The 27,147-nt window shown below is 41.8% G+C and overlaps 1 protein-coding gene across 1 annotated transcript; it reads left to right on the top strand.

Annotated features, from left to right (window-relative positions):
- The first annotated feature begins 2,737 nt into the window (after positions 1-2,737).
- On the top strand, positions 2,738-27,147 carry ZDHHC23 (zDHHC palmitoyltransferase 23). The gene is made up of 5 exons (XM_073670861.1): positions 2,738-3,055; positions 5,698-5,948; positions 8,054-8,689; positions 24,010-24,177; positions 25,976-27,147. Exons 2-5 carry the CDS (start codon positions 5,797-5,799, stop codon positions 26,241-26,243), a joined length of 1,224 nt encoding a protein of 407 aa, XP_073526962.1. The 5' UTR covers positions 2,738-3,055; positions 5,698-5,796; the 3' UTR covers positions 26,244-27,147.

The raw sequence follows: 27,147 nt of genomic DNA, 5'->3' as shown, positions 1-27,147 counted from the left end.
TTTTGGATGTGGGTCTACTTGTGCTTCTAAAGCCTTTTGTTGGGGTGGAGGGTATGTTATAATATATTTTGCCCCATATGCCCCCCCCAGAAACTCCTGAATCACTTCCTAAATGTTGACAAGTATAGGGCAGCCCTGTAATATTAGGACATCATAGTAAATAGTCTACAGAACAGGTTGCGTCACTTTACAAGGACTTTTCCAGATCCTGAGTCCCATCTCTATAATCTAATCACATCCAGCAGAACTGTGAATGCAGCTCTGGATGTTACTAGAGACTTCTGTATCCCTTATGCTGTATGTATTGGAGCAGGTTCTACCTCCTCAGCTAGAGACCGATCCTGGGAAATGGTCAACCGCAGCAAAACCTTCCCATAATGTGTCCCAGAGAAGTTGGCGGCGGATCTGCTGATTGGAGCTATCTCCCCCTCCCCCGCAGATAATGGAGAAGGATGAGCCGGGAAATAGGCATCTATTGATCTCCATTAGGAATATATTTATATACTCCTGTCCATCGTCAACTCACAGGAGGGTCCGGGGGGGGGGTATAGAATCTATTTATGAGGGAGGCTGGTGTGTCCGTGCTGGGTTAACCCCTCACTGGCTGGGAGGGAGACAGATAGGAAACTTTTGGCTACAATGACCCTAGTAGGAGGAGACCAGTCAGTGTCCTTCAGTCTTGAGCTCAGGTCCCCAACCCCCCCCCCCCCCCACATTAGCATGGTATATTATCAGGTGTGTATCAGCCTCTATATTAGCGGGGGGTATATATGATCACGGGAGTAGGATGTGCAAAATTCGTTTGCTTGGAATTTGCATTTCCTGTTTGTCAGTAGGGAGCACGTACACAAGGAGTTAATGACCATTGATGGCTGGATAGAAGATACAACAATCAGCAGGTAATTAATCCAATACTGTAATTGTGCCCAAATATTGTGCCGCCTCTGGAATTTGACACTTCTTGTTCCTCCTAAGGAGCAGATACAACACTCCATGGAAGAGAGTAGGTTTGGCTCCAGCCTTAAGCACCCTGCCATCTGCAGAGATCCAAGAGATAAGGCCTCCTGGGGGTGGATAGAGACGACCATGCTGCCGCCGTGCAAATTTGGTCCAGTGGTACTACAACTTTTTCGGCCTGGGAGGCTCCGTTGGATCTTATGGAACGAGCCTTTCTCTTCGGAGGAGAGTCAAGTCCCTATGAGAGTGTAGAAAACCTCAAGATCTCTCAGCCATCTGGCCATGGTGGATTTGCTGTCTCTGTCCTTTCCCAAAGAATTGCCGAAAGAGGCCTCAGAGTCTAAAGGCCGGTGACGGCCTCACATCCAGCAAGTGAACACTGTCAGGTTTCCGTTCTTCAGACTGGAAAACCGGGAACACAATTTATTTCTTGAGAGGGTTTGGGGCTCAGAACTCTTCTGGACGATGATTTAGACATTAGGAACGTCTTGGCAGAAAAACTCTTCCTTAAAGAACCTTCAAAAGGGCACTTCAGGACCAAAGACAAATCCCAGGAAGGAAGTGGATCAAGGACAATTCATCGCAATCTCTTCCCTCGGACCAAGCATCTACTGACTTGAGGCCTTTCGGAGAACCCTTCTGAAGAAGCCATAAGACGGACGTACCATCTTATAAGGGTCATTAATTAGTGCGGCACCTTGAGGAGGGCTTGAGAAAGAGTTTTGGCTGTCGAACGTCTTCTGGATGTGAGACTGACGTTATCTACTTCACCTGAGAGACCTTCAGGATCCTTCTCCTACTCAGCCTCCAGCCTAGGAGTGAAGCCCCTCCAGGTTGGCATGACCGTCTCCTTTCTGTGTCAGGTTTTTGTGAAGGGGAAACTCCAAAAATCCATGAAAAAGTCCTTGTGAGCTGATACTAGGACTTCTGGGCTAATGAGGAAGGATCACAATGGCCTTCTCTTCCAAAATGAGAAGTACTTGTGAAATCTGATTCACTTTGCCGGTTCTGTAAAACGCTGCATTATTTACTGCGTCGAAAAAACGTAGTGTGAACGAGCACGTTTCACCGGAAATAGACGTTTGGAGTTTCCTGGAATTCTACAACCTCTGGAATAAAAGAAAAGCCGCCGACGTCGGAGGATTCTGCCCAGCGAGAAGGTCTTCAGTCTGCCCCCCGGAGGACGCGGCCTCGGTCACAGGTCACTTTCTGCTTTGTTCAGAATCTTCTCTGCTTGTCTGAATATTTCACGTCTCTCTGAATCCCAGGAGACCTCTGCGCCCCCGAAAATCAACAAAATCTTGGGGGGGGTTTTTTTTTTGCTTAATTTTTATTTTTGTCCACCCTGAGAAGTTCAGAAACTTTATTCAACAGGTAAAGAAATATCTTCATCATCTCAGACTATGTTTTGTGACACTTTTGAAGTTGTCTTTCTTGTTTTCGTTTTTTTTTAAAAAAATTTTGACAACTTTCCTTATCCAGATTGATGAAATGCGGCTTTTACCCAATGTCAGGCTTTATTCCGCACTTCGCTCCGCTCCTTGCAGGAAGACACAAATAAAACTAATTTTTTATTTGGAATTTGACGCAAAAAAAAAAAAAAGTTGGCGAATAAAAGACAAAAAGCGAAGACGTGACCCGCAAAGATCAGAAGTGATGAATGGGGCGGCGGGATCTCACTGATGGGCAGCACAGACAGGGGGCGCCACACCGAGAGCCCAGGAAGACGGAGAATCAGCACAGGGAGAGGGGCGGAACCGCACACAACTCCTCACACCTGCGGCCGCCATCTTGGTACACCCAACAAGGAGTTCAGGGCTCCGGCAGCGGAGGGGCCTGCAGCTGTACCGCCGTATATAAGTGTACAGAGGGCGCCTCCATCCGGCAGATGATGAGCAGTAACACTTTGTGTCCGCGACAAACAGGAAATGCAGCTAATAGTGAGAGGGAGCGGGCTCCGCGGGCAGCAGACAGTTAAGGTCCCCGATCATGTGATGTGGGAGGGGCTGAAAGAGGACGTGTGGACACGCCCCTCAGCTGTTGCCGGTCAGTCAGTCAGTCACTGAGAGGAGAGAGGAAGACAGGACGCAGAGCACAGGTAACCGGGAGACGCGGGAGTGGAGCAGGAGGGGGGAAGGGTAGCGGCCCCCCAATACCGGGAGAGGCTGACATACTGAGGACGGGTTTGGGGTTTTGGGCGAGCAATGATTGGGGGTGACTGAGGTTCGGGGCAAGGCGGGGAGGGGCTACTCGGGGGTTTAGGGCGAGGGGGTGACTCTAGGACTCAAGGCGACTGTGGGGTTTGGGGTGAGGCGGCGGAGGGGGCGACGGTGGGGATTGGGGTGAGGCGGCGGAGGGGGCGACGGTGGGGATTGGGGTGAGGCGGCGGAGGGGGCGACGGTGGGGTTTGGGGTGAGGCGGGGGAGGGGGCGACTGTGGGGTTTGGGGTGAGGCGGCGGAGGGGGCGACTGTGGGGTTTGGGGTGAGGCGGCGGAGGGGGCGACGGTGGGGATTGGGGTGAGGCGGCGGAGGGGGCGACGGTGGGGTTTGGGGTGAGGCGGGGGAGGGGGCGACTGTGGGGTTTGGGGTGAGGCGGGGGAGGGGGCGACTGTGGGGTTTGGGGTGAGGCGGCGGAGGGGGCGACTGTGGGGTTTGGGGTGAGGCGGCGGAGGGGGCGACGGTGGGGTTTGGGGTGAGGCGGGGGAGGGGGCGACGGTGGGGTTTGGGGTGAGGCGGCGGAGGGGGCGACTGTGGGGTTTGGGGTGAGGCGGCGGAGGGGGCGACTGTGGGGTTTGGGGTGAGGCGGCGGAGGGGGCGACTGTGGGGTTTGGGGTGAGGCGGCGGAGGGGGCGACGGTGGGGATTGGGGTGAGGCGGCGGGGGGGCGACGGTGGGGTTTGGGGTGAGGCGGCGGGGGGGCGACGGTGGGGTTTGGGGTGAGGCGGCGGAGGGGGCGACTGTGGGGTTTGGGGTGAGGCGGCGACGGTGGGGATTGGGGTGAGGCGGCGGGGGGGGCGACGGTGGGGTTTGGGGTGAGGGGGCGACGGTGGGGTTTGGGGTGAGGCGGCGGAGGGGGTGACGGTGGGGATTGGGGTGAGGCGGCGGAGGGGGTGACGGTGGGGATTGGGGTGAGGCGGCGGAGGGGGCGACGGTGGGGTTTGGGGTGAGGCGGGGGAGGGGGGAGCGACTGGGGTTTGGGGTGAGGCGGGGGAGGGGGGAGCGACTGGGTATTGGGGTGAGGCGGGGGAGGGGGGAGCGACTGTGGGGATTGGGGTGAGGCGGCGGAGGGGGCGACAGTGGGGATTGGGGTGAGGCGACGGTGGGGTTTGGGGTGAGGTGGGGAGGGGGGAGCGACTGTGGGGTTTGGGGTGAGGCGACGGTGGGGTTTGGGGTGAGGCGGCGGAGGGGGGCGACTGGGGATTGGGGTGAGGCGGGGGAGGGGGCGACGATGGGGTTTGGGGTGAGGCGGGGGAGAGGGGAGCGACTGTGGGGTTTGGGGTGAGGCGGCGGAAGGGGCGACGGTGGGGTTTGGGGTGAGGTGGCGGAGGGGGCGACTGGGGTTTGGGGTGAGGCGGCGGAGGGGGCGACGGTGGGGATTGGGGTGAGGCGGCGGAGGGGGCGACGGTGGGGATTGGGGTGAGGCGACGGTGGGGATTGGGGTGAGGCGGCGGAGGGGGCGACGGTGGGGATTGGGGTGAGGCGGCGGAGGGGGCGACGGTGGGGATTGGGGTGAGGCGGCGGAGGGGGCGACGGTGGGGATTGGGGTGAGGCGGCGGAGGGGGCGACGGTGGGGTTTGGGGTGAGGCGGCGGAGGGGGCGACGGTGGGGATTGGGGTGAGGCGGCGGAGGGGGCGACGGTGGGGTTTGGGGTGAGGCGGCGGAGGGGGCGACGGTGGGGATTGGGGTGAGGCGGCGGAGGGGGCGACGGTGGGGTTTGGGGTGAGGCGGCGGAGGGGGCGACGGTGGGGTTTGGGGTGAGGCGGGGGAGGGGGCGACTGTGGGGATTGGGGTGAGGCGGCGGAGGGGGCGACGGTGGGGATTGGGGTGAGGCGACGGTGGGGATTGGGGTGAGGCGGCGGAGGGGGCGACGGTGGGGATTGGGGTGAGGCGACGGTGGGGATTGGGGTGAGGCGGCGGAGGGGGCGACGGTGGGGATTGGGGTGAGGCGACGGTGGGGATTGGGGTGAGGCAGCAGAGGGGGCGACGGTGGGGATTGGGGTGAGGCGGGGGAGGGGGCGACGGTGGGGTTTGGGGTGAGGCGGGGGAGGGGGGAGCGACTGTGGGGATTGGGGTGAGGCGGCGGAGGGGGCGACGGTGGGGTGTGGGGTTTGGGGTGAGGCGACGGTGGGGTTTGGGGTGAGGCGGCGGAGGGGGGCGACTGGGGATTGGGGTGAGGCGGGGGAGGGGGAGACGATGGGGTTTGGGGTGAGGCGGGGGAGAGGGGAGCGACTGTGGGGTTTGGGGTGAGGCGGCAGAAGGGGCGACGGTGGGGTTTGGGGTGAGGTGGCGGAGGGGGGCGACGGTGGGGATTGGGGTGAGGCGGGGGATGGGGCGACGGTGGGGTTTGCGGTGAGGCCTGGGAGGGGGCGACGGTGGGGATTGGGGTGAGGCGGGGGAGGGGGCGACTGTGGGGATTGGGTGGGGACGACTGTGGGGATTGGGGTGAGGCGGCGGAGGGGGCGACTGTGGGGATTGGGGTGAGGCTGCTGGTTGCGCAGTCTTAACTAATCTTATTTTTCAGTGACCAGTAGGGGGCGCTCCGTCTGATGATGCGACCCTCGGGTGCCCGCTGCGCCCTCCAGGTGTTGGACGTTTGGCCTCTATAGCAAAAGAAGCAGCTATGAACGGAGTCAGGAAAAAGAGGGCGACACAAGGCGGGCGAGACACTGATGACGTTCTGTGCTGCTGTGAGTACATCAACCAGAAGGGCGAGAGGAGTCACCTGGCCGCCTGTCTGTGTGACTGCGAGGACCTGGACGAGGCCTGTGACAGGTAAGAGACCCCCACTAGTCACAGCCCCCCAAGACGAGGGCACATCACAAGTGTAAGGTCCTAAGTCTACAGGGACCCCAAAGTCTTGAGTGCGAGGACTGAAGATTAAAAGACTCATAATCACTTTATAAAAGAAAATTCCAATATAGAGAAAAGGAGCTCATGGACAATCGCTTGCATTATACACCAGAGCTGCACTCAATATTCTGCTGGTGGAGTCACTGTGTACTTACATTATATTACTGATCCTGAGTTACATCCTGTATTATACTCCAGAGCTGCACTCACTATTCTGCTGGAGCAGTCACTGTGCACATACATTACATTACTGATCCTGAGTTACATCCTGTATTATACTCCAGAGCTGCACTCACTATTCTGCTGGTGCAGTCACTGTGTACATACATTACATTGCTGATCCTGTACTGATCGTGAGTTACATCCTGTATTATACTCCAGAGCTGCACTCACTATTCTGCTGGTGCAGTCACTGTGTACATACATTACATTACTGATCCTGAGTTACCTCCTGTATTATACCCCAGAGCTGCACTCACTATTCTGCTGGTGCAGTCACTGTGCACATACATTACATTACTGATCCTGAGTTACATCCTGTATTATACTCCAGAGCTGCACTCACTATTCTGCTCGTGCAGTCACTGTGTACATACATTACTTTACTGATCCTGAGTTACATCCTGTATTATACCCCAGAGCTGCACTCACTATTCTGCTGGTGCAGTCACTGTGTACATACATTACATTACTGATCCTGAGTTACCTCCTGTATTATACCCCAGAGCTGCACTCACTATTCTGCTGGTGCAGTCACTGTGCACATACATTACATTACTGATCCTGAGTTACATCCTGTATTATACTCCAGAGCTGCTCTCACTATTCTGCTGGTGCAGTCACTGTGTACACACATTACATTACTGATCCTGAGTTACCTCCTGTATTATACTCCAGAGCTGCACTCACTATTCTGCTGGTGCAGTCACTGTGTGCATACATTACATTACTGATCCTGAGTTACCTCCTGTATTATACTCCAGAGCTGCACTCACTATTCTGCTGGTGCAGTCACTGTGTACATACATTACATTACTGATCCTGAGTTACCTCCTGTATTATACCCCAGAGCTGCACTCACTATTCTGCTGGTGCAGTCACTGTGCACATACATTACATTACTGATCCTGAGTTACATCCTGTATTATACTCCAGAGCTGCACTCACTATTCTGCTGGTGCAGTCACTGTGTACATACATTACTTTACTGATCCTGAGTTACATCCTGTATTATACCCCAGAGCTGCACTCACTATTCTGCTGGTGCAGTCACTGTGTACATACATTACATTACTGATCCTGAGTTACCTCCTGTATTATACCCCAGAGCTGCACTCACTATTCTGCTGGTGCAGTCACTGTGCACATACATTACATTACTGATCCTGAGTTACATCCTGTATTATACTCCAGAGCTGCACTCACTATTCTGCTGGTGCAGTCACTGTGTACACACATTACATTACTGATCCTGAGTTACCTCCTGTATTATACTCCAGAGCTGCACTCACTATTCTGCTGGTGCAGTCACTGTGTACACACATTACATTACTGATCCTGAGTTACCTCCTGTATTATACTCCAGAGCTGCACTCACTATTCTGCTGGTGCAGTCACTGTGTACATACATTACTGATTCTGTACTGATCCTGAGTTACATCCTGTATTATACCCCAGAGCTGCACTCACTATTCTGCTGGTGCAGTCACTGTGTACATACATTACTGATCCTGAGTTATATCCTGTATTATATTCCAGAGCTGCACTCACTATTCTGCTGGTGCAGTCACTGTGTACATACATTACATTACTGATCCTGAGTTACCTCCTGTATTTTACTCCAGAGCTGCACTCACTATTCTGCTGGTGAAGTCACTGTGTACATACATTACCCCCACATTAGAGGAGCTGCAAGCTTGCTGACTGTTTCCTCTTAGGACCAGCTGGGCTGTGCCTCTTTGATGCTTCCTGTACCCTTAATCCGGTTCTTTTGGGTCGTGTCACGGTCTCTGCTCTTCTTCCTCCAGATGGATCACCTGTAAGTCTCTGCAGCCGGAGGTCTTGGCGAGGGCAATAGGGACGGTGTCTGATCGCTTCCGTGTCCCGTGGATTCGTGGTGCGAGGAAGGTTAACCTGAGTGTCCTGCCCCCGCTGGTGCTGCTGCCCATCTCCCTCCATGTGGCAGCTTATCATGTTCTCCTGGGGGTGGTGGTCCTCTGCTCGCTGCCCGTACTGGTGATCTGGTATTATCAGCTGACGCATCGGCGCAAGGGGAAGACCCTCCTGTTCCTCAGCCTGGCCCTCTTCTCTCTGGGCTACATGTACTATAACTTTGTGCAGGAGGTGCTTCTGAAGGGCCACATCGGCTGGGGCCACTTCTCAGCCATCACCTGCGGCCTCTTGCTGACCCTTCTGTGTCTAGCAAAAGCAAAGCGGGATCCGGGCTACGTCAACAAGAGCACATCCAGCCCCCGGGGGGCAGCAAGGGGTAAGACGGGGTCAGCCAATGGGGTCTGGGAATCTGAGGATCGACCCCCTCAGGAGGAAAATCTACTGACAGACAAGAACTGGTGTCATATCTGCAAAGTCCTAAGATCTCCACGGAGCGGCCACTGCCGAATCTGCGGGAGCTGTGTCCAGAGGCTGGACCACCACTGTGTGTGGTAAGTGGAGGAGCCGCCGTGCCGGAGCAGGTGAAACAGACACAGCGGCGGTATTATAGTAGTTATATTCTTGTACATAGGGGCAGTATTATAGCAGTTATATTCTTGTACATAGGAGCAGTATTATAGTAGTTATATTCTTGTAGATAGGAGTAGTATTACAGTAGTTATATTCTTGTACATAGGGGGCAGTATTATAGTAGTTATATTCTTGTACATAGGGGGCACTTTTGTAGTAGTTATATTCTTGTACATAGGGAGCAGGATTATAGTAGTTATATTCTTGTACATAGGGGGCACTTTTGTAGTAGTTATATTCTTGTACATAGGGAGCAGGATTATAGTAGTTATATTCTTGTACATAGGGAGCAGGATTATAGTAGTTATATTCTTGTACATAAGGAGCAGGATTATAGTAGTTATATTATTGTACATAGGGAGCAGGATTATAGTAGTTATATTCTTGTACATAGGGGCAGGATTATAGTAGTTATATTCTTGTACATAGGAGTAGTATTATAGTAGTTATATTCTTGTACATAGGGGGCAGTATTATAGTAGTTATATTCTTGTACATAGGGGGCAGTATTATAGTAGTTATATTCTTGTACATAGGGGGCAGTATTATAGTAGTTATATTCTTGTACATAGGGGGCAGTATTATAGTAGTTATATTCTTGTACATAGGGGGCAGTATTATAGTAGTTATATTCTTGTACATAGGGGGCAGTATTATAGTAGTTATATTCTTGTACATAGGGGACAGTATTATAGTAGTTAAATTCTTGTACATAGGAGCAGTATTATAGTAGTTATATTCTTGTACATAGGAGCAGTATTATAGTAGTTATATTCTTGTACATAGGGAGCAGTATTATAGTAGTTATATTCTTGTACATAGGGAGCAGTATTATAGTAGTTATATTCTTGTACATAGGGGGCAGTATTACAGTAGTTATATTCTTGTACATAGGGGGCAGTATTACAGTAGTTATATTGTACATAGGGGGCAGTATTACAGTAGTTATATTCTTGTACATAGCGGGCAGTATTATAGTAGTTATATTCTTCTACACAGCAGCAGTATTATAGTAGTTATATTCTTGTACATAGGGGAAGTATTACAGTAGTTATATTCTTGTACATAGGGGACAGTATTATAGTAGTTATATTCTTATAAATAGGGGACAGTATTATAGTAGTTATATTCTTGTACATAGGAGCAGTATTATAGTAGTTATATTCTTGTACATAGGGGAAGTATTACAGTAGTTATATTCTTGTACATAGGGGACAGTATTATAGTAGTTATATTCTTGTAAATAGGGGGCAGTATTATAGTAGTTATATTCTTGTACATAGGGGGCAGTATTATAGTAGTTATATTCTTGTACATAGGGGGCAGTATTATAGTAGTTATATTCTTGTACATAGGGGGCAGTATTATAGTAGTTATATTCTTGTACATAGGGGGCAGTATTATAGTAGTTATATTCTTGTACATAGGGGGCAGTATTATAGTAGTTATATTCTTGTACATAGGGGACAGTATTATAGTAGTTATATTCTTGTACATAGGGGACAGTATTATAGTAGTTATATTCTTGTACATAGGAGCAGTATTATAGTAGTTATATTCTTGTACATAGGAGCAGTATTATAGTAGTTATATTCTTGTACATAGGGAGCAGTATTATAGTAGTTATATTCTTGTACATAGGGAGCAGTATTATAGTAGTTATATTCTTGTACATAGGGAGCAGTATTACAGTAGTTATATTCTTGTACATAGGGGGCAGTATTACAGTAGTTATATTCTTGTACATAGGGGGCAGTATTACAGTAGTTATATTCTTGTACATAGGGGGCAGTATTACAGTAGTTATATTCTTGTACATAGCGGGCAGTATTATAGTAGTTATATTCTTCTACACAGCAGCAGTATTATAGTAGTTATATTCTTGTACATAGGGGAAGTATTACAGTAGTTATATTCTTGTACATAGGGGACAGTATTATAGTAGTTATATTCTTATAAATAGGGGGCAGTATTATAGTAGTTATATTCTTGTACATAGGAGCAGTATTATAGTAGTTATATTCTTGTACATAGGGGAAGTATTACAGTAGTTATATTCTTGTACATAGGGGACAGTATTATAGTAGTTATATTCTTGTACATAGGGGGCAGTATTACAGTAGTTATATTCTTGTACATAGGGGGCAGTATTACAGTAGTTATATTCTTGTACATAGGGGGCAGTATTACAGTAGTTATATTCTTGTACATAGCGGGCAGTATTATAGTAGTTATATTCTTGTACATAGCAGCAGTATTATAGTAGTTATATTCTTGTACATAGGGGAAGTATTACAGTAGTTATATTCTTGTACATAGGGGACAGTATTATAGTAGTTATATTCTTATAAATAGGGGGCAGTATTATAGTAGTTATATTCTTGTACATAGGAGCAGTATTATAGTAGTTATATTCTTGTACATAGGGGAAGTATTACAGTAGTTATATTCTTGTACATAGGGGAAGTATTACAGTAGTTATATTCTTGTACATAGGGGAAGTATTACAGTAGTTATATTCTTGTACATAGGGGAAGTATTACAGTAGTTATATTCTTGTACATAGGGGAAGTATTACAGTAGTTATATTCTTGTACATAGGGGACAGTATTATAGTAGTTATATTCTTGTACATAGGAGGCAGTATTATAGTAGTTATATTCTTGTACATAGGAGGCAGTATTATAGTAGTTATATTCTTGTACATAGCAGCAGTATTATAGTAGTTATATTCTTGTACATAGGAGCAGTATTATAGTAGTTATATTCTTGTACATAGCGGCAGTATTATAGTAGTTATATTCCTGTACATAGGGGCAGTATTATAGTAGTTATATTCTTGTACATAGGAGCAGTATTATAGTAGTTATATTCTTGTACATAGGGGCAGTATTATAGTAGTTATATTCTTGTACATAGGGGGCAGTATTATAGTAGTTATATTCTTGTACATAGGGGGCAGGATTGTAGTAGTTATATTCTTGTACATAGGGAGCAGGATTATAGTAGTTATATTCTTGTACATAGGGGCAGGATTATAGTAGTTATATTCTTGTACATAGGGGCAGGATTATAGTAGTTATATTCTTGTACATAGGGGCAGGATTATAGTAGTTATATTCTTGTACATAGGAGCAGTATTATAGTAGTTATATTCTTGTACATAGCAGCAGTATTATAGTAGTTATATTCTTGTACATAGGGGGCAGTATTATAGTAGTTATATTCTTGTACATAGGGGGCAGTATTATAGTAGTTATATTCTTGTACATAGGGGGCAGTATTACACTAGTTATATTCTTGTACATAGGGGACAGTATTACACTAGTTATATTCTTGTACATAGGGGGCAGTATTACACTAGTTATATTCTTTACATAGCAGCAGTATTATAGTAGTTATATTCTTGTACATAGGGGCAGTATTATAGTAGTTATATTCTTGTACATAGGGAGCAGGATTGTAGTAGTTATATTCTTGTACATAGGGAGCAGGATTATTGTAGTTATATTCTTGTACATAGGGGCAGTATTATAGTAGTTATATTCTTGTACATAGGAGCAGTATTATAGTAGTTATATTCTTGTACATAGGAGCAGTATTATAGTAGTTATATTCTTGTACATAAGGGCAGTATTATAGTAGTTATATTCTTGTACATAGGGGCAGTATTATAGTAGTTATATTCTTGTACATAGGAGCAGTATTATAGTCGTTATATTCTTGTACATAGGGGCAGTATTATAGTAGTTATATTCTTGTACATAGGAGCAGTATTATAGTAGTTATATTCTTGTACATAGGGGCAGTATTATAGTAGTTATATTCTTGTACATAGGAGCAGTATTATAGTAGTTATATTCTTGTACATAGGGGCAGTATTATAGTAGTTATATTCTTGTACATAGGGGGCAGTATTATAGTAGTTATATTCTTGTACATAGGGGACAGTATTATAGTAGTTATATTCTTATAAATAGGGGGCAGTATTATAGTAGTTATTTTCTTGTACATAGCAGCAGTATTATAGTAGTTATATTCTTGTACATAGGAGCAGTATTATAGTAGTTATATTCTTGTACATAGCGGCAGTATTATAGTAGTTATATTCCTGTACATAGGGGCAGTATTATAGTAGTTATATTCTTGTACATAGGAGCAGTATTATAGTAGTTATATTCTTGTACATAGGGGCAGTATTATAGTAGTTATATTCTTGTACATAGGAGCAGTATTATAGTCGTTATATTCTTGTACATAGGGGCAGTATTATAGTAGTTATATTCTTGTACATAGGAGCAGTATTATAGTAGTTATATTCTTGTACATAGGGGCAGTATTATAGTAGTTATATTCTTGTACATAGGAGCAGTATTATAGTAGTTATATTCTTGTACATAGGGGCAGTATTATAGTAGTTATATTCTTGTACATAGGAGCAGTATTAGTCGTTATATTCTTGTACATAGCAGCAGTATTATAGTAGTTATATTCTTGTACATAGGGGGCAGTATTATAGTAGTTATATTCTTGTACATAGGGGGCAGTATTACAGTAGTTATATTCTTGTACATAGGGGGCAGTATTACAGTAGTTATATTCTTGTACATAGGGGGCAGTATTATAGTAGTTATATTCTTGTACATAGGGGGCAGTATTACAGTAGTTATATTCTTGTACATAGGGGGCAGTATTACAGTAGTTATATTCTTGTACATAGGGGGCAGTATTACAGTAGTTATATTCTTGTACATAGGGGGCAATATTATAGTAGTTATATTCTTGTACATAGGGGGCAGTATTATAGTAGTTATATTCTTGTACATAGGGGGCAGTATTACAGTAGTTATATTCTTGTACATAGGGGGCAGTATTACAGTAGTTATATTCTTGTACATAGGGGGCAGTATTATAGTAGTTATATTTTTGTACATAGGGGGCAGTATTATAGTAGTTATATTCTTGTACATAGGGGGCAGTATTATAGTAGTTATATTATTGTACATAGGGGGCAGTATTACAGTAGTTATATTCTTGTACATAGGGGACAGTATTACACTAGTTATATTCTTGTACATAGGGGGCAGTATTACACTAGTTATATTCTTTACATAGCAGCAGTATTATAGTAGTTATATTCTTGTACATAGGGGCAGTATTATAGTAGTTATATTCTTGTACATAGGGAGCAGGATTGTAGTAGTTATATTCTTGTACATAGGGAGCAGGATTACTGTAGTTATATTCTTGTACATAGGGTCAGTATTATCGGAGTTATATTCTTGTACATAGGGGCAGTATTATAGTAGTTATATTCTTGTACATAGGAGCAGTATTATAGTAGTTATATTCTTGTACATAGGGGCAGTATTATAGTAGTTATATTCTTGTACATAGGGGCAGTATTATAGTAGTTATATTCTTGTACATAGGGGGCAGTATTACAGTAGTTATATTCTTGTACATAGGGGGCAGTATTACAGTAGTTATATTCTTGTACATAGGGGGCAGTATTATAGTAGTTATATTCTTGTACATAGGGGGCAGTATTACAGTAGTTATATTCTTGTACATAGGGGGCAGTATTACAGTAGTTATATTCTTGTACATAGGGGGCAGTATTACAGTAGTTATATTCTTGTACATAGGGGGCAGTATTATAGTAGTTATATTCTTGTACATAGGGGGCAGTATTATAGTAGTTATATTCTTGTACATAGGGGGCAGTATTATAGTAGTTATATTCTTGTACATAGGGGGCAGTATTATAGTAGTTATATTCTTGTACATAGGGGGCAGTATTATAGTAGTTATATTCTTGTACATAGGGGGCAGTATTATAGTAGTTATATTCTTGTACATAGGGGGCAGTATTATAGTAGTTATATTCTTGTACATAGGGGGCAGTATTATAGTAGTTATATTCTTGTACATAGGAGCAGTATTATAGTAATTATATTCTTGTACATAGGAGCAGTATTATAGTAGTTATATTCTTGTACATAGGGGGCAGTATTATAGTAGTTATATTCTTGTACATAGGGGGCAGTGTTATAGTAGTTATATTCTTGTACATAGGGGGCAGTATTACAGTAGTTATATTCTTGTACATAGGGGGCAGTATTACAGTAGTTATATTCTTGTACATAGGGGCAGTATTACAGTAGTTATATTCTTGTACATAGGGGGCAGTATTATAGTAGTTATATTCTTGTACATAGGGGGCAGTATTATAGTAGTTATATTCTTGTATATAGCAGCAGTATTATAGTAGTTATATTCTTGTACATAGGGGACAGTATTATAGTAGTTATATTCTTGTACATAGGGGACAGTATTATAGTAGTTATATTCTTATAAATAGGGGACAGTATTATAGTAGTTATATTCTTGTACATAGGGGGCAGTATTATAGTAGTTATATTCTTGTACATAGGGGGCAGTATTATAGTAGTTATATTCTTGTACATAGGGGGCAGTATTACAGTAGTTATATTCTTGTACATAGGGGGCAGTATTACAGTAGTTATATTCTTGTACATAGGGGGCAGTATTACAGTAGTTATATTCTTGTACATAGGGGGCAGTATTACAGTAGTTATATTCTTGTACATAGGGGGCAGTATTACAGTAGTTATATTCTTGTACATAGGGGGCAGTATTATAGTAGTTATATTCTTGTACATAGGGGGCAGTATTACAGTAGTTATATTCTTGTACATAGGGGGCAGTATTACAGTAGTTATATTCTTGTACATAGGGGGCAGTATTATAGTAGTTATATTCTTGTAAATAGCAGCAGTATTATAGTAGTTATATTCTTGTACATAGGGGGCAGTATTATAGTAGTTATATTCTTGTACATAGGGGGCAGTATTACAGTAGTTATATTCTTGTACATAGGGGGCAGTATTATAGTAGTTATATTCTTGTACATAGGGGGCAGTATTGCAGTAGTTATATTCTTGTACATAGGGGACAGTATTACACTAGTTATATTCTTGTACATAGGGGGCAGTATTACACTAGTTATATTCCTTACATAGCAGCAGTATTATAGTAGTTATATTCTTGTACATAGGGAGCAGGATTATAGTAGTTATATTCTTGTACATAGGGGCAGGATTATAGTAGTTATATTCTTGTACATAGGGGGCAGTATTACAGTAGTTATATTCTTGTACATAGGAGCAGTATTATAGTAGTTATATTCTTGTACATAGGGGCAGTATTATAGTAGTTATATTCTTGTACATAGGGGCAGTATTATAGTAGTTATATTCTTGTACATAGGAGCAGTATTATAGTAGTTATATTCTTGTACATAGGAGCAGTATTATAGTCGTTATATTCTTGTACATAGGAGCAGTATTATAGTAGTTATATTCTTGTACATAGCGGCAGTATTATAGTAGTTATATTCCTGTACATAGGGGCAGTATTATAGTAGTTATATTCTTGTACATAGGTGCAGTATTATAGTAGTTATATTCTTGTAAATAGGAGCAGTATTATAGTAGTTATATTCTTGTACATAGCGGCAGTATTATAGTAGTTATATTCTTGTACATAGGGAGCAGGATTGTAGTAGTTATATTCTTGTACATAGGGAGCAGGATTATTGTAGTTATATTCTTGTACATAGGGGCAGGATTATAGTAGTTATATTCTTGTACATAGGGGCAGTATTATCGGAGTTATATTCTTGTACATAGGGGCAGTATTATAGTAGTTATATTCTTGTACATAGGAGCAGTATTATAGTAGTTATATTCTTGTACATAGGGGCAGTATTATAGTAGTTATATTCTTGTACATAGGGGCAGTATTATAGTAGTTATATTCTTGTACATAGGAGCAGTATTATAGTCGTTATATTCTTGTACATAGGGGCAGTATTATAGTAGTTATATTCTTGTACATAGGAGCAGTATTATAGTAGTTATATTCTTGTACATAGGGGCAGTATTATAGTAGTTATATTCTTGTACATAGGAGCAGTATTATAGTAGTTATATTCTTGTACATAGGGGCAGTATTATAGTAGTTATATTCTTGTACATAGGAGCAGTATTAGTCGTTATATTCTTGTACATAGCAGCAGTATTATAGTAGTTATATTCTTGTACATAGGGGGCAGGATTGTAGTAGTTATATTCTTGTACATAGGGAGCAGGATTATTGTAGTTATATTCTTGTACATAGGGTCAGTATTATCGGAGTTATATTCTTGTACATAGGGGCAGTATTATAGTAGTTATATTCTTGTACATAGGAGCAGTATTATAGTAGTTATATTCTTGTACATAGGGGCAGTATTATAGTAGTTATATTCTTGTACATAGGGGCAGTATTATAGTAGTTATATTCTTGTACATAGGGGGCAGTATTACAGTAGTTATATTCTTGTACATAGGGGGCAGTATTACAGTAGTTATATTCTTGTACATAGGGGGCAGTATTATAGTAGTTATATTCTTGTACATAGGGGGCAGTATTACAGTAGTTATATTCTTGTACATAGGGGGCAGTATTACAGTAGTTATATTCTTGTACATAGGGGGCAGTATTACAGTAGTTATATTCTTGTACATAGGGGGCAGTATTATAGTAGTTATATTCTTGTACATAGGGGGCAGTATTATAGTAGTTATATTCTTGTACATAGGGGGCAGTATTATAGTAGTTATATTCTTGTACATAGGGGGCAGTATTATAGTAGTTATATTCTTGTACATAGGGGGCAGTATTATAGTAGTTATATTCTTGTACATAGGGGGCAGTATTATAGTAGTTATATTCTTGTACATAGGGGGCAGTATTATAGTAGTTATATTCTTGTACATAGGAGCAGTATTATAGTAATTATATTCTTGTACATAGGAGCAGTATTATAGTAGTTATATTCTTGTACATAGGGGGCAGTATTATAGTAGTTATATTCTTGTACATAGGGGGCAGTGTTATAGTAGTTATATTCTTGTACATAGGGGGCAGTATTACAGTAGTTATATTCTTGTACATAGGGGGCAGTATTACAGTAGTTATATTCTTGTACATAGGGGCAGTATTACAGTAGTTATATTCTTGTACATAGGGGGCAGTATTATAGTAGTTATATTCTTGTACATAGGGGGCAGTATTATAGTAGTTATATTCTTGTATATAGCGGGCAGTATTATAGTAGTTATATTCTTGTACATAGGGGACAGTATTATAGTAGTTATATTCTTGTACATAGGGGACAGTATTATAGTAGTTATATTCTTATAAATAGGGGACAGTATTATAGTAGTTATATTCTTGTACATAGGGGGCAGTATTATAGTAGTTATATTCTTGTACATAGGGGGCAGTATTATAGTAGTTATATTCTTGTACATAGGGGGCAGTATTACAGTAGTTATATTCTTGTACATAGGGGGCAGTATTACAGTAGTTATATTCTTGTACATAGGGGGCAGTATTACAGTAGTTATATTCTTGTACATAGGGGGCAGTATTACAGTAGTTATATTCTTGTACATAGGGGGCAGTATTACAGTAGTTATATTCTTGTACATAGGGGGCAGTATTATAGTAGTTATATTCTTGTACATAGGGGGCAGTATTACAGTAGTTATATTCTTGTACATAGGGGGCAGTATTACAGTAGTTATATTCTTGTACATAGGGGGCAGTATTATAGTAGTTATATTCTTGTAAATAGCAGCAGTATTATAGTAGTTATATTCTTGTACATAGGGGGCAGTATTATAGTAGTTATATTCTTGTACATAGGGGGCAGTATTACAGTAGTTATATTCTTGTACATAGGGGGCAGTATTATAGTAGTTATATTCTTGTACATAGGGGGCAGTATTGCAGTAGTTATATTCTTGTACATAGGGGACAGTATTACACTAGTTATATTCTTGTACATAGGGGGCAGTATTACACTAGTTATATTCCTTACATAGCAGCAGTATTATAGTAGTTATATTCTTGTACATAGGGAGCAGGATTATAGTAGTTATATTCTTGTACATAGGGGCAGGATTATAGTAGTTATATTCTTGTACATAGGGGGCAGTATTACAGTAGTTATATTCTTGTACATAGGAGCAGTATTATAGTAGTTATATTCTTGTACATAGGGGCAGTATTATAGTAGTTATATTCTTGTACATAGGGGCAGTATTATAGTAGTTATATTCTTGTACATAGGAGCAGTATTATAGTAGTTATATTCTTGTACATAGGAGCAGTATTATAGTCGTTATATTCTTGTACATAGGAGCAGTATTATAGTAGTTATATTCTTGTACATAGCGGCAGTATTATAGTAGTTATATTCCTGTACATAGGGGCAGTATTATAGTAGTTATATTCTTGTACATAGGTGCAGTATTATAGTAGTTATATTCTTGTAAATAGGAGCAGTATTATAGTAGTTATATTCTTGTACATAGCGGCAGTATTATAGTAGTTATATTCTTGTACATAGGGAGCAGGATTGTAGTAGTTATATTCTTGTACATAGGGAGCAGGATTATTGTAGTTATATTCTTGTACATAGGGGCAGGATTATAGTAGTTATATTCTTGTACATAGGGGCAGTATTATCGGAGTTATATTCTTGTACATAGGGGCAGTATTATAGTAGTTATATTCTTGTACATAGGAGCAGTATTATAGTAGTTATATTCTTGTACATAGGGGCAGTATTATAGTAGTTATATTCTTGTACATAGGGGCAGTATTATAGTAGTTATATTCTTGTACATAGGAGCAGTATTATAGTCGTTATATTCTTGTACATAGGGGCAGTATTATAGTAGTTATATTCTTGTACATAGGAGCAGTATTATAGTAGTTATATTCTTGTACATAGGGGCAGTATTATAGTAGTTATATTCTTGTACATAGGAGCAGTATTATAGTAGTTATATTCTTGTACATAGGGGCAGTATTATAGTAGTTATATTCTTGTACATAGGAGCAGTATTAGTCGTTATATTCTTGTACATAGCAGCAGTATTATAGTAGTTATATTCTTGTACATAGGGGGCAGTATTATAGTAGTTATATTCTTGTACATAGGGGGCAGTATTACAGTAGTTATATTCTTGTACATAGGGGGCAGTATTACAGTAGTTATATTCTTGTACATAGGGGGCAGTATTATAGTAGTTATATTCTTGTACATAGGGGGCAGTATTACAGTAGTTATATTCTTGTACATAGGGGGCAGTATTACAGTAGTTATATTCTTGTACATAGGGGGCAGTATTACAGTAGTTATATTCTTGTACATAGGGGGCAGTATTATAGTAGTTATATTCTTGTACATAGGGGGCAGTATTATAGTAGTTATATTCTTGTACATAGGGGGCAGTATTATAGTAGTTATATTCTTGTACATAGGGGGCAGTATTATAGTAGTTATATTCTTGTACATAGGGGGCAGTATTATAGTAGTTATATTCTTGTACATAGGGGGCAGTATTATAGTAGTTATATTCTTGTACATAGGAGCAGTATTATAGTAGTTATATTCTTGTACATAGGAGCAGTATTATAGTAGTTATATTCTTGTACATAGGGGGCAGTATTATAGTAGTTATATTCTTGTACATAGGGGGCAGTGTTATAGTAGTTATATTCTTGTACATAGGGGGCAGTATTACAGTAGTTATATTCTTGTACATAGGGGGCAGTATTACAGTAGTTATATTCTTGTACATAGGGGGCAGTATTACAGTAGTTATATTCTTGTACATAGGGGGCAGTATTACAGTAGTTATATTCTTGTATATAGCAGCAGTATTATAGTAGTTATATTCTTGTACATAGCAGCAGTATTATAGTAGTTATATTCTTGTACATAGGGGACAGTATTATAGTAGTTATATTCTTATAAATAGGGGACAGTATTATAGTAGTTATATTCTTGTACATAGGGGGCAGTATTATAGTAGTTATATTCTTGTACATAGGGGGCAGTATTATAGTAGTTATATTCTTGTACATAGGGGGCAGTATTACAGTAGTTATATTCTTGTACATAGGGGGCAGTATTACAGTAGTTATATTCTTGTACATAGGGGGCAGTATTACAGTAGTTATATTCTTGTACATAGGGGGCAGTATTACAGTAGTTATATTCTTGTACATAGGGGGCAGTATTACAGTAGTTATATTCTTGTACATAGGGGGCAGTATTATAGTAGTTACATTCTTGTACATAGGGGGCAGTATTACAGTAGTTATATTCTTGTACATAGGGGGCAGTATTACAGTAGTTATATTCTTGTACATAGGGGGCAGTATTATAGTAGTTATATTCTTGTAAATAGCAGCAGTATTATAGTAGTTATATTCTTGTACATAGGGGGCAGTATTATAGTAGTTATATTCTTGTACATAGGGGGCAGTATTACAGTAGTTATATTCTTGTACATAGGGGGCAGTATTATAGTAGTTATATTCTTGTACATAGGGGGCAGTATTGCAGTAGTTATATTCTTGTACATAGGGGACAGTATTACACTAGTTATATTCTTGTACATAGGGGGCAGTATTACACTAGTTATATTCTTTACATAGCAGCAGTATTATAGTAGTTATATTCTTGTACATAGGGAGCAGGATTATAGTAGTTATATTCTTGTACATAGGGGCAGGATTATAGTAGTTATATTCTTGTACATAGGGGGCAGTATTACAGTAGTTATATTCTTGTACATAGGAGCAGTATTATAGTAGTTATATTCTTGTACATAGGGGCAGTATTATAGTAGTTATATTCTTGTACATAGGAGCAGTATTATAGTAGTTATATTCTTGTACATAGGGGCAGTATTATAGTAGTTATATTCTTGTACATAGGGGCAGTATTATAGTAGTTATATTCTTGTACATAGGGGCAGTATTATAGTAGTTATATTCTTGTACATAGGAGCAGTATTATAGTAGTTATATTCTTGTACATAGGGGGCAGTATTACAGTAGTTATATTCTTGTACATAGGGGGCAGTATTATAGTAGTTATATTCTTGTACATAGGGGGCAGTATTATAGTAGTTATATTCCTGTACATAGGAGCAGTATTATAGTAGTTATATTCTTGTACATAGGAGCAGTATTATAGTAGTTATATTCTTGTACATAGGGGGCAGTATTATAGTAGTTATATTCTTGTACATAGGGGGCAGTATTACAGTAGTTATATTCTTGTACATAGGGGGCAGTATTACAGTAGTTATATTCTTGTACATAGGGGGCAGTATTACAGTAGTTATATTCTTGTACATAGGGGGCAGTATTACAGTAGTTATATTCTTGTACATAGCAGCAGTATTATAGTACTTATATTCTTGTACATAGCAGCAGTATTATAGTAGTTATATTCTTGTACATAGCAGCAGTATTATAGTAGTTATATTCTTGTACATAGGGGACAGTATTATAGTAGTTATATTCTTGTACATAGGGGGCAGTATTATAGTAGTTATATTCTTGTACATAGGGGGCAGTATTATAGTAGTTATATTCTTGTACATAGGGGGCAGTATTACAGTAGTTATATTCTTGTACATAGGGGGCAGTATTACAGTAGTTATATTCTTGTACATAGGGGGCAGTATTACAGTACTTATATTCTTGTACATAGGGGGCAGTATTACAGTAGTTATATTCTTGTACATAGGGGGCAGTATTACAGTAGTTATATTCTTGTACATAGGGGACAGTATTATAGTAGTTATATTCTTATAAATAGGGGGCAGTATTATAGTAGTTATATTCTTGTACATAGGAGCAGTATTATAGTAGTTATATTCTTGTACATAGGGGAAGTATTACAGTAGTTATATTCTTGTACATAGGGGACAGTATTATAGTAGTTATATTCTTGTACATAGGAGGCAGTATTATAGTAGTTATATTCTTGTACATAGGAGCAGTATTATAGTAGTTATATTCTTGTACATAGCGGCAGTATTATAGTAGTTATATTCCTGTACATAGGGGCAGTATTATAGTAGTTATATTCTTGTACATAGGTGCAGTATTATAGTAGTTATATTCTTGTAAATAGGAGCAGTATTATAGTAGTTATATTCTTGTACATAGCTGCAGTATTATAGTAGTTATATTCCTGTACATAGGGGCAGTATTATAGTAGTTATATTCTTGTACATAGGAGCAGTATTATAGTAGTTATATTCTTGTACATAGGAGCAGTATTATAGTAGTTTTATTCTTGTACATAGGAACAGTATCATAGTAGTTATATTCTTGTACATAGGGGCAGTATCATAGTAGTTATATTCCTGTACATAGGGGCAGTATTATAGTAGTTATATTCTTGTACATAGGGAGCAGTATTATAGTAGTTATATTCTTGTACATAGGGGCAGTATCATAGTAGTTATATTCTTGTACATAGGGAGCAGTATTATAGTAGTTATATTCTTGTACATAGTGGCAGTATTATAGTAGTTATATTCCTGAACATAGGGGCAGTATTATAGTAGTTATATTCCTGTACATAGGGGCAGTATTATAGTAGTTATATTCTTGTACATAGGAGCAGTATTATAGTAGTTATATTCTTGTACATAGGAGCAGTATTATAGTAGTTTTATTCTTGTACATAGGAATAGTATCATAGTAGTTATATTCTTGTACATAGGAATAGTATCATAGTAGTTATATTCTTGTACATAGGGGCAGTATCATAGTAGTTATATTCCTGTACATAGGGGCAGTATTATAGTAGTTATATTCTTGTACATAGGGGCAGTATCATAGTAGTTATATTCTTGTACATAGGGGCGGTATTATAGTAGTTATATTCTTGTACATAGGGGACAGTATTATAGTAGTTATATTCCTGAACATAGGGGCAGTATTATAGTAGTTATATTCTTGTACATAGGGGCAGTATCATAGTAGTTATATTCTTGTACATAGGGGCAGTATCATAGTAGTTATATTCTTGTACATAGGGGCAGTATTATAGTAGTTATATTCTTGTACATAGGGGCAGTATCATAGTAGTTATATTCTTGTACATAGGGGCAGTATCATAGTAGTTATATTCTTGTACATAGGGGCAGTATTATAGTAGTTATATTCTTGTACATAGGAGCAGTATTATAGTAGTTATATTCTTGTACATAGGGACAGTATTATAGTAGTTATATTCTTGTACATAGGGGCAGTATTATAGTAGTTTCATGTTCTCATTTTGCAGGATTAATAACTGTATTGGATCTCGCAACCACAAATCCTTCCTTTTGCTGCTTGTGGTTTTCCAGTTCACTTCTGTATACGGGATGGTGATGACGCTCGGTTCTGTGTGCTGGGATCGCAGTGTGTTCAGTGCCTTATTCTACTGTCCGGGAGTCTATGATGACTACAGGTAATGCGTCTTCTCTGTGTGCGATCACTCGGGGACTGAGTGTTGGGTGATGTCTGTCTCTCACTGACTGGTTGCAGAGTTCTTGTGTGTGAATAAATATATGTATGTACAGTACAGACCAAAAGTTTGGACACACCTTCTCATTTAAAGATTTTTCTGTATTTTCATGACTATGAAAATTGTACATTCACACTGAAGGCATCAAAACTATGAATTACCACATGTGGAATTATATACTTAACAAAAAAGTGTGAAACAACTGAAAATATGTCTTATATTCTAGGTTTTTCACAGTAGCCACCTTTTGCTTTGATGACTGCTTTGCACACTCTTGGCATACTCCTGATGAGCTTCAAGAGGTAGTCACCGGAAATGGTCTTCACTTCACAGGTGTGCCCTGTAAGGTTTAATAAGTGGGATTTCTTGCCTTATAAATGGGGTTGGGACCATCAGTTGTGTTGTGCAGAAGTCAGGTGGAAACACAGCTGATAGTCCTACTGAATAGACTGTTAGCGGCTTTTTTCTTGCCATAATACAAATTCTAAGTAAAGAAAAACGAGTGGCCATCATTACTTTAAGAAATGAAGGTCAGTCAGTGCGAAAAATTGGGAAAACTTTGAAAGTGTCCCCAAGTGCAGTTGCAAAAACCATTAAGTGCTATAAAGAAACTGGCTCACATGAGGACCGCCCCAGGAAAGGAAGACCAAGAGTCACCTCTGCTTCTGAGGATAAGTTTATCCGAGTCACCAGCCTCAGAAATTGCAGGTTAACAGCAGCTCAGATTAGAGACCAGGTCAATGCCACACAGAGTTCTAGCAGCAGACACATCTCTACAACAACTGTTAAGAGGAGACTTTGTGCAGCAGGCCTTCATGGTAAAATAGCTGCTAGGAAACCACTGCTAAGGACAGGCAACAAGCAGAAGAGACTTGTTTGGGCTAAAGAACACAAGGAATGGACATTAGACCAGTGGAAATCTGTGCTTTGGTCTGATGAGTCCAAATTTGAGATCTTTGGTTCCAACCACCGTGTCTTTGTGCGACGCAGAAAAGGTGAACGGATGAACTCTACATGCCTGGTTCCCACCATGAAGCATGGAGGAGGAGGTGTGATGGTGTGGGGGTGCTTTGCTGGTGACACTGTTGGGGATTTGTTCAAATTTGAAGAGTGTGCAAAGGAGTCATCAAAGCAAAAGGTGGCTACTTTGAAGAACCTAGAATATAAGACATATTTTCAGCTGTTTCACACTTTTTTGTTAAGTATATAATTCCACATGTGGTAATTCATAGTTTTGATGCCTTCAGTGTGAATGTACAATTTTCATAGTCATGAAAATGCAGAAAAATCTTTAATTGAGAAGGTGTGTCCAAACTTTTGGTCTGTACTGTGTACACGTCTGTGCTGTGTGTACGGCTGGCTGTCTGTGCTGTGTGTACGGCTGGCTGTCTGTGCTGTGTGTACGGCTGGCTGTCTGTGCTGTGTGTACGGCTGGCTGTCTGTGCTGTGTGTACGGCTGGCTGTCTGTGCTGTGTGTACGGCTGGCTGTCTGTGCTGTGCGTGCGGCCGGCCGGCCGGCTGGCTGTGCTGTGCGTGCGGCCGGCCGGCCGGCTGGCTGTGCTGTGCGTGCGGCCGGCCGGCCGGCTGGCTGTGCTGTGCGTGCGGCCGGCCGGCTGTCTTGGCTGTGCTGTGCGTGCGGCCGGCCGGCCGGCTGTCTTGGCTGTGCGTGCGTCTGTGCTGTGTAATTTTCAGTGCTGTAGATGGAGTTCCCCTCTTACTGAGCTGTTCTGTGTTTTGCCAGCACATCGTTTGCCTTCACGTGTGTGTGGTACTGCGCCATTGTCACCGCCGGATTGTTCTATCTGCTGCTTATTCAGCTGCTGAACATCAGCTACAACGTCACCGAGCGAGAGGCGAGGATCGCGCTGCGGGAGAGGAGCGGCCGCTGCCTCCTCGGGGGTCTGGTCGTGGACACAGGAACGTTCAGCCAGGGGTTTATCCAGAACTGGCTCCACTTTCTGTCTCTGGACTTGGAGGGGTCGGAGCAGGACCTGTCGGACATTGTGTGAGCGCCTCGTCCGGTGTGCCTTATACAACAGAGCATCTTAATTGCCTTTATTCCAAGTGCTCTTTTACTTACAGACATCACAGGAACAATGGTGGATTTTCCAGGTCCCCAAAGTCAAGCAAACCATTTAAAGGGCCGGTGCAGCCTTATGTAAATATAGTAATCGCTGTACAGTGAGACGTTCTGCAGCCACCTTTTGCTCTTTGCTGCCATTCTTCGCCTTTGTCGAGATCTCAGCTTCCTGTCAGTAAATGTAAACATTATTTTGTTCTTGAAGCTGAAAACCCATCCTGACCTGATGCCTTCTGAGGGTTTTCATTCTCTAAAAAGCAAGTGGAGCTCTGACTGGCGGCTGCTCTGACTGGCGGCTGCTCTGACTGGCGGCTGCTCTGACTGGCGGCTGCTCTGACTGGCGGCTGCTCTGACTGGCGAAGAATCAAAGCACAAAGTAAAGGAGAAAGTTGCCAAACTTTTTTCTTTATCTCAGAGCCCCCTTTAAATCTATCTTGGGGTGTCTGCGAGCTGACATTAATAATCTGTTATTCTGTAGGTTTATCTGTGCTGCTGACAATCAGATGTACGACACTGCCATATGTCATAGTATATATTATATATACCCCACCCCGCTGTGCTCTCTGCTATTGGGTCAGTGTTTTGCCCTGTTCACATTACTCTCAATATCTGCACTATTCCCCCGAAGCATTAAGGTAGGTGGTCTCGTGTGCCTCCATGATGACTTTCACCTTTTGCAGTGGTAAAACCGCAGCGTTTCCATGGTGGATTCTGCACATTTTGGTGGCTTTTTCAGTGGTAATGTGAACAGGGTTTTACTGGAGCGGCAGAGGAGGGGTCCTTGGCTGGGGGACACTGAGGCCTATTAAATAAACAATATTCCATACACTTGT

Source organism: Phyllobates terribilis, unplaced genomic scaffold (genome assembly GCF_046119375.1).
Source record: "Phyllobates terribilis strain yellow unplaced genomic scaffold, ASM4611937v1 Scaffold_2__4_contigs__length_985480577, whole genome shotgun sequence".
NCBI lineage: Eukaryota > Metazoa > Chordata > Amphibia > Anura > Dendrobatidae > Phyllobates > Phyllobates terribilis.
Note: the sequence above shows the minus strand (reverse complement) of the source record. Positions and strands in the feature narration are given on the sequence as shown.

Excerpts from the sequence above, each read along its gene's own strand:
- ZDHHC23 (XM_073670861.1), top strand. The coding sequence starts at position 5,797 with ATGAACGGAGTCAGGAAAAAGAGGGCGACACAAGGCGGGCGAGACACT. Across the intron at positions 8,690-24,009 it reads CTGGACCACCACTGTGTGTG|GATTAATAACTGTATTGGAT; the intron begins GTAAGTGGAGGA and ends CTCATTTTGCAG. Across the intron at positions 24,178-25,975 it reads GGAGTCTATGATGACTACAG|CACATCGTTTGCCTTCACGT; the intron begins GTAATGCGTCTT and ends GTGTTTTGCCAG.